At 55.4% G+C, this 16627-nt stretch overlaps 5 protein-coding genes across 5 annotated transcripts; 2 read left to right on the plus strand and 3 right to left on the minus strand.

The window, feature by feature from the left end:
* Nucleotides 1-344: 344 nt before the first annotated feature.
* PG986_005819 (Kyphoscoliosis peptidase) lies at nt 345-2333 on the minus strand (the record flags this gene model as incomplete). The annotated part of the gene is made up of 1 exon (XM_066842041.1): nt 345-2333. One exon carries the CDS (start codon nt 2331-2333, stop codon nt 345-347), a length of 1989 nt encoding a protein of 662 aa, XP_066701903.1.
* A 537-nt stretch (nt 2334-2870) lies between these two features.
* On the minus strand, nt 2871-3349 carry PG986_005820 (uncharacterized protein; the record flags this gene model as incomplete). The annotated part of the gene is made up of 3 exons (XM_066842042.1): nt 2871-3102; nt 3187-3196; nt 3244-3349. The coding sequence occupies 3 exons, from the start codon at nt 3347-3349 to the stop codon at nt 2871-2873; spliced, it is 348 nt and encodes a 115-aa protein (XP_066701904.1).
* Nucleotides 3350-4647: 1298 nt separating this feature from the next.
* Nucleotides 4648-7739, plus strand: PG986_005821 (uncharacterized protein; the record flags this gene model as incomplete). Its single annotated transcript, XM_066842043.1, has 3 exons — nt 4648-4791; nt 4861-7218; nt 7281-7739. The coding sequence occupies 3 exons, from the start codon at nt 4648-4650 to the stop codon at nt 7737-7739; spliced, it is 2961 nt and encodes a 986-aa protein (XP_066701905.1).
* A 478-nt stretch (nt 7740-8217) lies between these two features.
* On the minus strand, nt 8218-10677 carry PG986_005822 (MFS general substrate transporter; the record flags this gene model as incomplete). The annotated part of the gene is made up of 2 exons (XM_066842044.1): nt 8218-9760; nt 9818-10677. 2 exons carry the CDS (start codon nt 10675-10677, stop codon nt 8218-8220), a joined length of 2403 nt encoding a protein of 800 aa, XP_066701906.1.
* Nucleotides 10678-12602: 1925 nt separating this feature from the next.
* On the plus strand, nt 12603-16155 carry PG986_005823 (Aurofusarin cluster transcription factor aurR2; the record flags this gene model as incomplete). Its single annotated transcript, XM_066842045.1, has 6 exons — nt 12603-13087; nt 13142-13193; nt 13270-13761; nt 13821-14826; nt 14903-15150; nt 15304-16155. 6 exons carry the CDS (start codon nt 12603-12605, stop codon nt 16153-16155), a joined length of 3135 nt encoding a protein of 1044 aa, XP_066701907.1.
* Between the last annotated feature and the right edge of the window lie 472 nt (nt 16156-16627).

The raw sequence follows: 16627 nt of genomic DNA on the forward strand, positions 1-16627 counted from the left end.
GTACGGCGACGAGCAGTTTCAATATATGTAAGTTGGTCCATGGCAATGTGTGACCGACCCGCTCGTGCCACTTGTTGTTGATTAACATGTTGCGGTGAGGGAGGGAGGGTCCGGTCTTGGTTCCATAAGCCCGGCCAATACACAGGGGCAAGGCACCACAAGCCCATACACTTGATCGACGATGGTCCATTCCATAGTGAGAGTTAGAGAATATTTTATTAACCTATGTAGTAGAGGACTCCAGCCGTTTCAAGTGCTGGTCGTCCAAGCGTAATCGTTAAACATATAAGGCTTGCTATTCGATGGTCCAACTTCACTTCCTCCTTCTGGACATGTAACACTCATTACACCAACTCCCATTCGAAATAACACTCCCAGCTCATGCTGTAAGACCCGGAGCCTATCGTACGCAAATACTCCTGTTTCGAGAGCCCCCGCACGTCCTTGTTGTTGAGCCGGTTGAGCCCATAGAGCCAGATCTTCTGGCCGGGGGCGCCAAGGTCGCGGGCGCGGATGTCGGTCCACCACCAGAAGCCGTCCGTCTCGAGCACGACGAGGTCGTCTTTCCGGCCGTCAAGCCCGCGGATCTTCATCATGAGTAGGTAGTTGGGGCCCCGCCCGTGCTTCTCGGGCACCCAGTGCTCGCAGACCTTGGAGAACTGGAACCGCACCACCTCGCCGCTGTTGACCCGGATGTGCTTCTCGGCCGGGCTGAAGGTGTAGGCCGAAAGGCCCTCGTCCGTCGCCGTGCCGTAGCAGACCGCCTTCTCGGCACGGGTGGGGCCGATCATGTACTCCTCCCAGGTAGGGATGCTGCCGTCGCTGCGGTAGAAGTGGCGACTGTCGCTCGGGAAATGCTTAAGGCCGAATAGCTCATTGGATAGGTAGAACATTTCCGGCTTGAAGGCCTTGTTGTACGTTCCGTCGCCCACATTTCCGGCGCCCCAACAGGCATCGAGCAGCTTCCATTCGCCGTCGTCGATCATGACCGCGTTCCAAGCGTGGCCACTGGGGTCTCGTGGGGGCGGCGCCTCTCCATCCTTGAGGGGCGTGTAGCCATATCCCTTTCCATGGCCTCCGACCACAACGCATTGTAGACCTGCCCGTCGCGCGATTGATTGGTATACCTCGGCGTAGCCCTGACACACTGCTTTTCCGTGAAATATCGTTTCCTCCACACTGCGACCCTTGATACACTTGCCGAAAAACTCCTCCACGTTATAGGCGATGTTATGATGGCACCAGGTGAAAATGGCACGCGCCTTGTCCGTAGCTGATGGGAACGAGCCGCAGAGTACGTTGGCCAGATAGCCCACCGGGTCGTTTCGCGGTAGAGTGTGGTTTGGGAATTGCGCAGCAACGGCATCGGGCCGAGAAAAGTCGCGACAGATGAGACATGATACGACGGCGGCCGCAGCAGCTTGTGTCGCAGCAGCTCGTGTCGCAACCGCATCGATCTGGGCCATCGAGGGGCGTGAGCTGACGGGAACCGGGGGTGGGGAATCCGGCACCCGATCGTTGGGCCGGTTGGATTCGAAGGTGGACCCAGGTCTGGAATACCCGCCCGAGGGTGGAGGAGGAAGACGCCGGGCCTGGCTCACGGCATTGTTCGGCTGCGGCGGGGATTTGACCGGCCTTGATGGGAGCCTAGGGGGCAGACTTGGGGATTGTTGGACTTGTGGCACCACCGGTGCTGATTTAATCGACCTCATAGGGGCGACCCCGCCGGCATCTCTTTGCGCGGCCTCCTGGGCAGCCTCTCGATCCTTTCGCGAAGGTGGAAGTGGTGGGAGCTTCGCTTGGTCTAGGGTGGGTGGCAGCTTGCGACCGGGCTGGGTCTCGGTGGACGTGGTACTCGTGCGCGAGGATATCTGGTTCAGGGAGAGATTCGACATGACTGACATATGCGACATGTCGGAGGCATTCGAGCCTCTCCGAGTGCCGAGAGTCTGCGTCGACGGCCGCCTCGGGGGCAGCGCTGGCGAGTTAAGGGAGGACTGGGTGTTTGTGCGTGTAGGCAAAGGCGGCGGTGGCGGGCGTATGCCCGGCGGCGTGCCTGTCGCATCTACATCGTTCGTCGTGCGCCGGGGCAAAGCTGGCGGCGGGTTGTTCTCCCTCTTTTGCGGCCTGGCCGGAATTACTGGGTTTCGCGGCTGCTGTGCAGGAATAAGTGGTTTCGCGCTGCCATTGCTCGTGGGCGCCTCGGACTTTGGGCGACCTGGAGGAGGAGGGGGCGGGGCTCGCTTCCCATTGCTGCTAAAGTTCTTTTGTTGGTTGAGGGCCGCTATTCGCTCGGCCAGGGAGTTGAATTGGCGGTCCTCTACTTCGGCCATGGTGTAGTATTACTGCGTGCTTTCCTGGATATGCAAAGGAGGTTTGGGTGTCTGGAATGAGAGACAGCTGGAGCGTGGGGGGACTGCTTTATGTACGGGGTATCGGGGTATCTTGGAACGGAGCGGGTAGGCGAGAGTGAGACGAGCAGCAATCGTCAAACGCGTGACACGAGTGGAACATGTAGATAGGCAAAAAGACCAACCACAATCCGTACAGGAAGTTCAAACGAGGGACTGGCGATCGAGTGAGACGGTGATAGTTGGCGAGTCTCGGGGTATTATTAAGGTGTTCGTTCCGCTTTCAGAAGCCATGTGGTTTGGGGGAGATGGGAGATGATGTGACGACGACGACCGGCTGAAGCCGTTGAGGCGAGAACTGACTTTATGTGGTGACGGGCTAATTAGAGGGTCCAGAGTCTTAAGCGGCACAGCCCTGCCGACTGGAGGAGGTGGAGACCCTGTCGACCGATCGTTGGGTACAGTACAGCCCCAAGAGCCCCTCGCTAGTGGGATGCAGGGATAAAGATAGAAAACATGCTACTGTAGGTACTGGTCTGTTAGCTGCTTGCTGCTAGCCTGCCTGCTGCTAGCCTGCCTGTCCTGGTTCCTGGTGGTGACATGAAGTCGAGGAGCTAGTGCGGTCCTGATCGTATTGCTTGTGATGATCGTCTTCTTCTTCTTCCTCTTCTTCTTTTTCTTGTCTTCTTCATCCTCTACGCCTGTTTGAGGTTCATCATAGAGCTTAACGCACAGATGCTCAGTTGTTTTGCTAATCATGACAGCAGTTTGCGAATGTACCATGTACGTATGTAAGTATGTATCTAAGATGGGTATGTTGCGACAAACACATCACCGGAGAGGACCTGTGGATCTCATAGAGACACAGGAGACTAGGTTAATGCGTCCATACATGCATGCACAGGCGTGTCGATGGCCGCAGCCGGTTTTGCTTGCTGCAGGATGCCCCCAAGATGGTGTAGGAACGGTACTAGCCTGGCGAGGAGCATGGCCGCCATGATAGTCGTGATTCGGACGAGACTGGTACCAGGACTACCGTATCGTACTCACAAAGAAAACAATGCTATTGTCCCCGTCTGCTTCCTGCGAAATCGGGACTGGGATCAAACAGCTACCTTCGTAATTATGGTAGTGCATACGTGTGGATATTTGCTTGAGGGACAACGTTGATTCCAACAAGCAAAAAAATAATAATAGTAGGTTGACTGGAACATAGCACCCAGTCAAGGACCTGCCTCTGCCCGTACTGACTGGCAAGGAGACTCACATGGCATTTGTAGGTATTAACCTACCCACTGTGCCAGACCCATTATTAAAACTTCCCCGGGGCCTGCCTGCCTGCTGAATGTTTTCGATTGTTTCGACCCGCCCTGCCGCCTACCCTACCCTACGGCCTACTGTTCCACTATTCTTAGCAGTACCTCAGCTTGAGAGCGCAAAGGACGGTGGATTTTGGTCAACACATCATCATCAAATCTTTGGGTGCCCTCTTAGTCTCGCCGATACAGCAGCATCTTAGGCGACCTGAACACATCACCCGCAGTTGTTGGATCTCAGGCATATTCATTTCGTGTTCATACTCAGCCCACAAGGCTGGATATTCCATTGCCGAGTCGAACAGCCACTCGATGCAACAATGTCCATGGTTGTCTGACGGCTGGTACCCCGTGCAAGACATCAACTAGCACTAGCCTAGGCCTGCCCTGGCGCGGATCGTCGAGTACCTTGCCTTGCCCCGCAGTCTCGAGCCGTCCATCGATTGATTGAAGTAGCCTGCTCAACTCAATAACGTGTTTTACGTAGTAATTGACTTTCGAAAGCGACGAATTGACGGCAAAGGCCGTGAAGTGCAGGAAAGCAAGGCTCGAGGAGGAAACGCGAGGACATCTGCCCCGGCTTCTCCATGGCCTACGTCGAGCAGAGTTCACCCCTTCAACCCCATTGATCAGATCTACTCGCTTTGGACTGTCGTCACCACAAGACCCGAGACCCAAGACCAGCTCATTCGCGACTGCCCTATCAGCATCCCTGACCAGATGCTCGTATGCGCGCGCGCAACAAGTTACTGTCGTCGCCAGCTACTTGGAGTGCCCGAACCGGTGTTTGATCGATACATCACCACCACCACCCGCCCTCCAACTACTCAGTACCATTGAGCACCAAGAGCCTTTGTTTCAACCCTGACACATCGGCTTCCTACCTCGTGCTCTTTCCCTGTCTTGGGCCCTCCAAGACATTATTTCTTTCATCGCATCTATTACTTCAACTGCCCGCCTCATTTGCGCCCAAGCCAACTATGGATGTGGAAGCGGCGCCCGGAGCCTCAGGCAAGGCACCGGCTGCTGGCGAGGCCGCGCCTGCCACTGCGACTCAGCAGCCTGTCCAAGTTTCGCGCCTTGTAAGCCTGCCCGAAGAGTTACAGAAGGAAATCTTCAGCAACGTAAGTGCTCTATCTCCAGCTTACCCGCAAGCGGTCACCCTGAACTAACACCTGATTTCATTTGTGCAGTGCTCGCAGTGCGATCTGATCTGCCTCTCGCTCGTCTGCAAGAGCTTCCGTGAGCTTGCCGCCGCACAGCTCTACCGCAACTTCCACATTGTCTTTCCAGACGAGGACGACCCGAGTTTCGATTCGCCCATAGATGGACTGGCCGGCGGACTGGATACGTTTGTCACCAGCGAGTACAACTATGCGCAGCACCTTCGAGATATCTCTCTGGATACTTTGTCGGCTGGAGACAAAGCCGAGAACGCCTACAAGCCGTACCTTTTCGGCGTGAGCTGTGGCAAGTTTATGAACTCGCTGCTGCTACTCACGTTACGGAAGGCTACCTCTCTTGACTCCTTCCGCTGGAACATCCGCGTTGAGTTAAGCAGGCCGGTCTACAAAGCCTTACACAACATCTCGTCTTTGAAGCATGTCCACCTTCGCATGCAGTCGGGCGGCTCTCTATATGAGCCGCCGCCGCCACTACCTTACTATTCCTCGCTATCAACCACCATGCCTATGCCAACCGCGGCACACATCCCGCCCTTACCAGTGGTTCCCTCTATAGAAATCGCTGGTGGAGCGACCCTTACATCCATTTTTGGGGGCCCTGGCACCGTCACTTGGGGCCCTCCTCCTCCGGCGCCTGTACCTGCTGCAAGCCACGCGCCTGCCGCCAAGCACAGCCTGAAGACCAAGCCGTCGAAGAAGCAGACAAGTACCGAGAAAGAGCCATCAACAATTGGTGGCTTTCGAAATCTCGAAAGCCTTGCCGTTCTTGATATTGATTGTCTCGACATAGCGACTGAAATCAAGAACTGTATCGGAAACTCTTCTTCCACGCTGAAAAAGCTTAAGCTCTCCTTTTCGGACGCTCTGGCAACCCAGGCGCGAAAACCATGCCTCGTCGATCCTAATGAGTCCGACGAAGATGATGACTTCCAAGTCATCCCCGTGTCCTCGGGTTATGATGACGGAAGCGGACCGGCCAAAGCCTTCCGAGCTCAGGAAGAGCGGAAAATACAGGAGTCGGTGTTGGGTCGCATCTTCGATATTGAGCCCTTTGTTCCGAGAAAATCACCAACCAGCAAGGAAAAGAAGACGGAAGCAAAGTTGACGACCCAGGATGCGAGCCACCGCTTTATCAGTTCCATGGCAAACGTGGCCAAGCGGTTGATGATAGGCGTTGATGGCAGCCGTACACTTACGCCTCAACGCCAGGAAACTTTGGAGTTGATGGTTGAAGCAGCAAAGAAGTATGTTGCTTTCAAAGAGGACCTAACTAGCGAAGGAGCTGCTGCAGACGGCGCGGGCCCTAGTAGCAGCGGCCTAAATGGGTATGCGGCAGATTCCGAAAACGACGATGCTGAAACAGTTGCCGAAGGAGCTCTGAGCAGCGTTATGCCCAAAGTCCAGAATGACGAGGATGAGACGAGACCAGAAGATATCGATGTAGCGGCGCCCGAGGAGCAGCTGGTAGAGCAACAAGAGGATGTCAACAGCGATGTCGTTAGTAAGGCTGAGGCGACACATATCGATATTTCTACTGTTGAGCCAGCTGCCTTTCATCCAAGTGATTCGAACCCAGCGCTTGAAGACCTACGCCCGGCGGTTACGGGCACTCCTCTGGTGTGTTTGGGTCAGAGCCCTGGTGCTGCCCAAAACTCACAGCTCCTACAAGTCCACAATGCGCCAGATTCGGATGAAAAACTAAGCAATGCTTCGCTGCAAGACGCGGCTGAGAAGCTGAAGACACTCGAAATTTCCGACAAGGAACACGACATGAACATCCTGGAGGCCGAACTTGAAGATGCCGGAGACGGCCACGATGCACACACTGTGGACGACAAGGAGGAGCTCCGTCGTCAGATCAGTGCATATATTCGTGGCACACGGGGCATAGCTCTGCAGTCTCTGAGTCTCCATCTTATTCCTACCAAGGCATCGGTTCTTGGTCGTGCCATTGATCTCCATACTCTGAGAAAGTTGACGCTTCTGAATGTCGGCAACCAGGCCCCAATCTGGGCTCTGCTTGCCAAAGAGAACAAATTGGCACCTCTCCCGCTCGTCAAGATCTTCACAGACCACGTGTCACTGCCGTTCCTGCACTTTGTATCGCAACTAGAGAAGGTACACGAGCTGTTTATGCTTGAGCGGAGTGTAAAGTATAAACCGGAAAGTTTTGCCCCAAAGACTAAGATTACTCTGGAGCAAATTCGACGGTTTGCCCTCAAGAGACACATGCACACCATCAAGCGGCTGATGATCAGGAATGACGCTGATGATACCTGGGACGCGGACGAGAGGACTACTCAACTGATCTGCCGCAAAGGGAAGAATCTTGAAGAATTAGCCGCGATTATGGGCATCAAGTCCGTGGTGAGTATGGCTCTATGGCTCTATGCCTCCGATGCTACGATACTTTCACTAACTCGCTGTAGCACACATTCTTGCAGCACCTTGCCGGGCTCATAAATATGCGGGCCCTTCATGTCATATCGTTTAGAAGCGACGATACGTGCTTGTCCGTGATGCGCGAGACGAGACGCTTCATCATTGACACGATATCTCATTTCCCAGAACTCAAGCTAGAGTGGCTGTCTATCGGAGATGATGACCGTGCTGAGCGTATAATGCGCAGAACGGATCTGCCGAATGCCAAGAAGAAGAAAAAGAAGGGCAAGGGCAAAGATGTTGCCCCAAACGCGCCGGCCAATGCAAGCGTTGAGGATGACTATCCTGCCTTTCCCGATGATCGCTGGGACGAGGAAAGCGACAGTGACGAAGATGATGGCAATCCCCAGCGGTGGCAGAAATTGGACATTATTGAGAATATCGCTTTCTACGATGTCTGGGGAGTGAAGATTTTCAAGAAAGAGATAATGGCAGCGCGCCTGTGATGAAGGCGGGTTAACCCTGCGTACGATATTCACGTCTGAAATGAATTTAGGGGATCATAGCGATGCGGTACATAAACTGATGGTTCAGGAAGGAGATGGATGGACTTGTCACGTTACATCCTCATCGGCCACAACAGCGTTGAACGGTTCATTGGTTTTCTCTATACCCTAGCCGTACTCTTGGGACACAGTGACCCGCCTTGACGGGCATCCTTATTTGCAATGATCATGGTCCGGTAAAGCTTGCGGTCAACCAATATCATTCGACTATCTGTGATGGCGTATGTTCTATTTTATATAAACATGAACTTATTGAGTGGCATAAAGTACTGGGAAAATTGGTATTATGCGCCAATTGTCATGGCTATTGGTACATTAACCCGTGGCCGCCATTATGCATTTTACGACCAAACAATGGACCCTGTATGAAACTCCACATGAAAACCCTCCCGGATATCAATCATTAAATCTGAGCTGGTCACTTCTTGACCTCGCCCGTATCTTGAGCTTGCTTGTTTGGCACCGCCGTACCTTGGGCTATGACTGGCGCAGAGGGTTCGTCATGGGACTTCTTTGCAGTAGGCGCATCATCTACAAGCACCGATGACGGGGTGGACTTGTCCAGAGACGCTTTTGAGTGCCCCAGAGAAGACGGGGAACGAGTCGTAGCAGAATCGGACGCAGGTGCCGCCGCCGCCGGTTGGGTGGTGGGGGGAGCCGGGCCCCCTTTTGGAGGCCCCGTCTTCTTGAGATTCTTCCACTCCATGAACATGGCGGCGACGACGGCGACGAGTGCGATGCCCATGGCGCTGCGGAAGATGTGCGTCAGGGCGCCGTTGTAGATGTGCAGGACCTCGTCCTTGCGGTCGGCGGGGACTTGGTTGATGAAGTTGGTGGCGCCTTCGCCGACGACGGCGTCGGGCTGGATGCCCGGCACGTTGCGCAGCTGGTCCACGAGCGAGTTGCTCAGGAGGTTCTGCCCGACGGAGGTGAAAATGGCGCCGCCCAACTGCTGCGCAAAGAACATGATGGAGATGCCCGTCGGCACGTCGGCCTTGGGGAGGACCGTCTGCGCCGCCAGACTGCTGGCCTGCATGCCGATGCCCAGGCCGAAGCCGGCGATGAACTGGTATCCGATCCAGTGGCTCGCGACCTCGCCGACGCGGAACGTGCTCATGAGGCCCTCGCCCACGGCCATGAGGCTCGGGCAGACCAGCATGGCGGGGACGTAGTAGCCGATGCGCTGGGTGACGATGCCGCTGAGGATGCTGGCGACGACGAGGCTGAGGACGAAGGGCAGGGTGTAGATGCCCGACTGGACGGCGCTGACGCCCTGCACGACCTGGAACCAGAGCGGGACGAAGTAGATGGTCATGAGCATGGAGCCCGCGATGGCGAGCATGAAGATGGCGCCCGCGAGGACGGAGCGGTTACCGATGACGCGCGGCGGGACCGTGGCCGTCTGCGGCTTCAGGGCCTGCACGGCCATGAAGGCGAGCCAGAGCACGCCGAAGACGACGAGCAGGGCGATGATGCGCGGGTTCGCCCACGAGTAGGTCGAGCCGCCCCACTGGAGCGCGAGCAGCAGGCAGACCACGCTCGGGACGAAGAAGAGGGTGCCGAGCGGGTCGAGGCGGAGGACCTGCTCCCAGACGCCCGGCTGCGCGTTTACCTTCTTCTTGGCGGGCAGGCGCAGGACCAGCAGCAGGCAGGCCACGGCGGCGGCGCCGATGGGCAGGTTGATGTAGAAGCACCAGCGCCAGGTGACGCCGTCGGTGAAGCCGCCGCCGACGAGGGGGCCCATGACCGAAGCGATGCCGAAGACCATGCCGAAGACGCCCTGGAACATGGGCCGTTTGCGCAGCGGGATCATGGGGATCATGATGATCATGGTGCCCGAGAAGATGCCGGCGCCGCCGAGACCCGCGATGGCGCGGCCGATGATGAAGACGATGGAGGAGGGGGCGGCGCCGCAGATGGCGGAGCCGGCTTCGAAGATGAAGACGCTTGCCAGGAATGTCCTATATTTCAAACGGTCAGTTGAGATGGCATACTTGGTCTGTTACTAGAAAACTTACCACTTGATGTTGTAAAACCGGTAGATGCGGCCGAACAGCAGCTGTGACGCCGCCGTCGTCAACTGGTAGGCTGAGCCGTACCAGCCGATGTCGCCGACGCTGTGGAAGTCGTCGGTGATCTTGGGGATGGCCGTGCCGATGATGGTGCGGTCCAGGGCCACCAGAAACATGGCCATGAAGATGGATATCATGATGGCCCAGAACTTGAGCGTCTTGGGCTTGAAATTACGTTCTGCTTCGTCATCGTCCGCCCCTGGCGGGCCAGGCGGGCCAGGCGGTCCTGGTGGCGACGCTTCCTTGGAAGGGTCCTGGTTTGGTGCAGCTGCTGTTTCTGTTCCTTTTTCGATGTCGACTGGGCTGTTTTTGTTGCCATCGTGGGCGGTAAGTGTGCTGCTTCCCTTGGATGTGGCACGGTCTTCATTCTGAGACCGCTCCGGCGTGGGGGATGCCGGTTTTGTTACTGCCGCTGCAGCTGCAGCTACCGGCGCTGTTGGAGGAGCCGCTTCGTCGGTCTTCTCCCCCGAGGTGGCGATGGGGTCAGTCTGGCAGCTGCTCTCCCGCATCTTGCTAATATCCTTGTATGAGACGACGCTGATGCGCCCATACGAGAAGTCATTGTCGCTTTTACTTTTCCGCGGCCCTCGCGTGTTGTTTGCCTCTGTCGTGTTAGAAGCCTTGGTACTTCCAGGGACGGCAGTTTTGCTGCTTTCTCCATTCAAGTTGCTAGGGTCGGAAGTAGCTGGAACTGCTGGCGTCGGCTTGTCCGCCCCGTGACTATCTGCGTCTCCTGTTACTTCCGGGGCTTGGTCCGTCGGCGCAGATGTGGCCGCGGCAGCCTTTGGGGCGTCTATGGACGACATAATTCTAAACGACACTGACAGCAAGGGGTGGGCCAGAACAGAAGAAGGAGAAGACGAAAGAGAATCAGGTCAGGCAAAAGGTTGCGATATATGGATAGCGCTGGAACCCTACGATGCAAGCCGTGCGGGAGGCCAAGGGATGGCAAGGGCAGCTTTGTCTCAAGGGAGCGGCATGGATCTGTTGGAAAGGATGGCTAGCTTAGGTACAGAAGGAATACAGAGCTATCAACATATAGCTTCGCCCACGCGAGAACAAGAAATATATTATGCATCCGGACATGTCATAGACCGTGCCGGCACACAACCCATGACGGCGCCTCACGAACAGCTAGCGACCCGATCCTTGGGGTCAAGAAGGCAGCATAAGACGGCACATCGGCGCCCGTAAACGCCGTTGTTGCTCTTGGTTGCTCTTAACAAACGGGCAGACGAACATGTCTTGCTTTTTGTTAGTGGTCTTGGGAACATGCCATCCATACATGCATCCATAATACATAGATAGCCAAGCTGGGTCGACCGAGAGGGACAGGCATACAGGCAGAGAGAGGACGCCACACGAGTTGGGAAGCGCATTATCGTTCCGCAGGTGAGGTTGGGGAAGGTCCGCCAGACGAGATTGAGCCCTGCGGCCGTTGCAGGACGTGCTCCGGGGTCTATCTCCTAAGTAGCGGCTGCTGTACTCGCATGCCCTGGCGGCTCTCAAAGTCTTATAGTAGCGGATGGGCCGTCGTTAAAAGTAGCAAGGTACGTACCCCCGAGCACCTGAAGCCTGAAGGCTGAGGCCGATATCATGTCATCATGGGACTATTCCCCTTCCAGCAAGGCGACGGAAATACAAGGATTTCGGGACCGAAGCACCTGCTCGTGCAGCTCTTGGTCGCGAATACCACCATCTCTCATACCCGACCACCGTTACCCCCATTCTTCTGCGCCCCCCCCATGTCCTCTCCTGGCGACTATTACATGTACCGATCCCCTTCCATCGCGTAATTGGCTGGAGTGGCCAAGGTGAAGAGTGATACTGGCATGGCTACTGCATGCATCAAAGACGCCACTGGGCACTAGACCAATCCTTCCGATCTATCCATTACGAGTGTATGCTGCCAGGCTGCCACTGCTACCCATCCTGGCCATCCAGAGCTGTTTGTGGCAGTTTGTGGGTGGTTGGCACACCACACTCGGCCAGAGTGCAGGGTGTAACAGCCGAACAAATCCCAGGACCTTCTGTGTCTCCTTCCTTGCTCAGACAAGTAAGGCGACGCCAGCAAGGACATGAAAGGACCTGACATGTCGTCGCTCCGCCAATCTCTGCTCGATTGCGCCCAGTGCCAGTGCCAGTACCAGTCTTGAAACTGAGCCCCTGTTGAACGATTCGCGTCCAATTTGCGGGGGCGGGACTTGGAAACCGGACGCCATTCTTCTGTATTGTTCTACCTGATATCTTTCATCAATTGAGGCCGATCCCGAAGTGCGAAGCGAGCGAAGCCTCCCTCCGCCTCTTTTTGCGACTATTTGGTTTTGGCGATTTACCTGTCCTGATTTATTTTGATTTAGATACTGAGCAAACCACTACATACGCCGCCGCCTGCTGCTACTTCCCTGGTTTTCGTTTTTTTTCTGCCCCAGCCTGCGTCCAGCCAATACGCTGGTTGGAGTCGCACTGCCGGTCTTTTCGGTCCCGACACCGATAGAACTCGTCGTTGGTTTGGTAGATCGCTGTGCCTCTGGGCAACACCACAGCTGAAGGCACCCGGGCCATTGGCAGCAGCCCATCCCAAGCAGGCACGCATCGGATCACTCTGTGCCGCAATCTTGCGACCATCCGATACGGCTGACTGACGGGTCACTTCCCCCCTGGCGGCTCGTCGGGACCGATCTTGCCCCCAGGGAACCACTACACCACACATACCCGCCAGCTAGCCATCATGTCAGACACTGCCGATTCCACGCTGGGCGATGGCGACTCATACAGGCAGACAACTCCATCGGGGCCTTCTGCCCCGCGGCAGGCCCAGCCAATCTCGGACATGAATGCTACAATGAAGGTCACCCGGGGCCATTCCTGTATCCTCTGCCAGCAGCGCAAAGTCCGCTGCGACAAAAGCAAGCCATGTTCCAACTGCGTCAAGGCCGGCGTCGAGTGTCGGGTCGTCCCCCCGCAACCTCCGAGGCGCCGCAAGAAGAGGGTACCTGAGCGAGACCTGGTCGACCGCCTGAGGAAGTACGAGGCCATGCTCACCCAGCATGGCATCGAGTTCGAAGGCTTGGGGCCGGACGTCAAGATCCTGGACCCCGGCACCGTCCAGGAGGGGGACGAGCTGGACTCCGAATTCATAAAAGTGCGAGAGTCGCCCGCGAGATCTGATCCCGACTTGATCTCCTCGCCCGGCGAAACTCCCCACATCCCCAGGTCAGCAGCACACATATCTTGGCAGTGCTTACTTGCGTAGAGTCCGTGTTGCAGTGTACTGATTCCCGATTCTAGAACATTCAAGTGGTTCCCTTTCCAAAAAGAGGTGTGTTCTTGCGCCGCCGTGAATCCGTACTTGAGCGTGTCCATGATCACATGATCTAATGTGTATGTGATGGTAGTTTCGCGCAGTCGAAGAAGAAGAAGAAGTGCACAGGGAGTCGTCAGACGAGGATGATGTAGGCACAACCATCAACACTGCCTATGACAAGATGTTTGATAACGCAGATGGCTTCCCCTTCGTCGTGGGAGCTTCCTCCCGAAGCATCACAGACCAACACCCCTCGGCCATACACATATTTCAGCTATGGCAGGTATACCTTACCAATGTGTCCTCTCTACTAAAGATGACCCATACCCCTACACTTCAAGGTCGCATCATCGAGGCAAGCGCCAACTTGGGGAAGACCTCCAAGAGCCTCGAGGCGCTAATGTTCGCAATCTATCTGATGGCGGTAACCTCTCTCCAAGAAGACGAGGTTCTAGAGATGTTCAACGAAGAGCGGGCTGTCCTCCTCAAGAAGTACTACATGGCTTGTCAACAAGCTCTCCTCAATGCAAGTTTCATGCGGAACCCGGACTTGACTATATTGCAAGCGTACACGCTCTATCTCGTAAGTCTCGGTTGGCTGCATATCCTCTTCTTGGCATACCGGTTTTAACCTTGCTATAGTTTGGAATCCGGCCATTCATTGATCCCAGGTCACTCTTCTGTCTGACTGGAATCGGCATCCGTCTCGCCTGGCGCATGGGGCTTCATCGTGACGGGCAACAGTTCCATCTCTCGCCTTTCGAAGTGGAAGAGAGACGAAGGTTGTGGTGGACACTAGCAGGGTTTGATAGGCGAATCGGAGAGATCACCGGTTCTACACTGACAGCCATATCCACCGGCGGTGACTGCAAATTGCCATTGAACATCAACGATGCCGACCTTCATCTCCATGCCAAAGATTCGCCAACTCCCCATACTGGCGCGACGGAAATGATATTTTCCCTGACACGACTGGAGTTTTCCAAAGCCCCAGGAACCGACAAAATGAAACCTGTCATCTCGGAGCCGGCTCAGTCAGTCGCAAACTTGGCCGATCACCGTTTATCAAGCTATCTGGAACGTCTCTCGACACACATGGAAGACACATACCTGAAATACTGCGATCCCAAAGTACCATTGCACTACTTTACGCTGATGATGACACGGGTCAGCATGTGCAAACTCAAGGTCCTCGCAGGGTTTTTCAAGACGGCCATGCAAACCCCTGCTCCGTTGTCCCCCTTTGAGAGTAAAGCACTCTTCATCGAGGCCATCAAGTTGCTGGAATACGACAGCACCATTCATGCCAACGACACTCTCAAGGGCTACTTTTGGTTCTCGGCTCTGCACTTCCCCTTTCCGGCGTACATTTGCCTGGTCAAAGATCTGCGTACTCGGACGACTGGGGAGCTGTGCGAGCGAGCATGGGCGGCCATCTTCGAAAACCACGAGCGTAGGCAGCTCCTCCGCCAGATGCGAAGCCCTATGCAACTAGCCTTTAGCCCCTTGTTCGTCAAAGCTTGGGATGCTCGCGAGGCGGCCGAGTCGCAGCTGGGGAGAACACTGGCGCCCCCCGCCTCTGATCACAGCCATGCGACAGATTGTCGCTCGGATGGGATTCCCGGCCAAAAGCAAATCGCCGGAGCCCGTTAGTTCCCATCCAACACCGCCCTCCACTGCATCGCCGTCTGTATCGAGCGTCTACTCGGTTCCGCCGGCCCCAGCCTCGGCACCGCCACCACCCGTGGCTTCTCAACCGCCACCACCGTCCATGTTTCCCAACGGCCCAGACCTGTGGTCCAACATACATGGGCCCAGCATGGGAGGGCGCGGGCACTACCCGCCCGAGTTCAATGAGGTCAATCTTGGCGGTGAATTCGACTGGCAAGCGTTCCTGTCGCAGTTCAGCAACAGCTACATCCCGCCCCAGGAGATGGCCATACCGGTTGCTCCGCCAGATCCCACCACACAAGTATATTGGCAGTAACAAGCAAAACGAGCAAAATTCGCAGGTATCAAATAAACTCCACGGCTTCCTCGGATAGTTCGATGAAGTCTGGTGGGGGATGGGAGAAAGCGTATAGAGTTCAGTCTCTTGCTGGCTTACACCCGACGGCACAAAAAGGAGAAAACTCGAAAGAAAGCTCGAACTGCTTTCTCCGTTGTGAAAAGAAACATCGATATATATCCCCGACGCTCTCTGTGTGAACCTCGACAATTCTCATTGCGAAACAACCACACAACATTCATCAAACCTGTCAAATTGCCTGAAGCCGGTGCACGACGTTTTAACAAAGTTACCATCAACATGCCTTTTGAGCTCCCTGCCGAAGTTCCTGCCGATTGGGCAAATACCAGTAATGGACAGGAGACGGCGGACACAATGGATTACAATTCGAGCCTCGAGGATCAACTATCAAATAATGAAGTGGACGATGACATAATCCGCGCGACAGAGTCCCAGAGCAACTGCGATAACGCCGACGGCCATCTTCCAACTATTACGGCCTTTTACCCCATCCCAACCCCACCGTTCCTTGGTCGGGACCGCTTGGACGTCAAGACTCGCGCTACGCAGGGTCACCCTTCCGTTCTCCCATCGCGTGATGGCTTTGACGAAGTTGCCACAAGGAGCCGCGGATATGAGGACTACACCCCCTTCGAGGACTTCCATAGTCGCATTCCCGACGACGAGCTTGAGGAGCTGATCAGCCGGGAAGACCTCGAGCTGGGCCTCGCAATGCCTCACGTCCTCGACCTGCCCCGTCGCTACGGGACCGTCGCACACGAGGACTTCGACATCGACTTCGAAACGCCCCGTCGCAGAGTCTGTCACAGCCAGCAAAAACCCCCGGGATTGAAGGATGTCTGCTTCGCCGTTCTGCCCTGCGTATTCGTGATGCTTACTGGGTTCCTTGTCTGTCTTCTCGGGTACCTTTATGGTGGTCTCCCTCAGGGTCATATCATGGGGGTTTAAGGTATCAAAAGGAAAACAAGCGCTCGCTGCTTCTACTTCACCCCCTTGTCACTGCGGGTCAATTACGAGGGCGCCGCTATGGTGCTGGCATCAACAACCATGGCTGGTACGCACGAATTCATACATCGGGCCCTCACGAAGGATATCTTCTCTCTCTTTCTTTTCGATTGTATACATAATAGGGGGAAATTCTCGTATATTACGATTCATTTGGTTCTTGGATTGCCCAGGACGAGACAGGTGCATGGGAGTCTGATACATGAAGGGATGATGATGATGATGATGCGGTATCAGGGGCTTTGGTTAGGGCTCGGGAGCTTTCTTTTGATCTCGGTTGGAAATTGGTTTCGTATATTTTCACATCACAAGATACCATGGTCAGAATAAACCCCTGAAGCTTTCACTTCTTGTTTGAATCCATATCTCGACATTTGTGCTGTAATATCTGAACATGTGCTGTGTTCATATTGCC

Source organism: Apiospora aurea (assembly GCF_038362705.1).
Source record: "Apiospora aurea strain CBS 24483 chromosome Unknown utg000004l_segment0_segment0, whole genome shotgun sequence".
Classification (NCBI taxonomy): domain Eukaryota; kingdom Fungi; phylum Ascomycota; class Sordariomycetes; order Amphisphaeriales; family Apiosporaceae; genus Apiospora; species Apiospora aurea.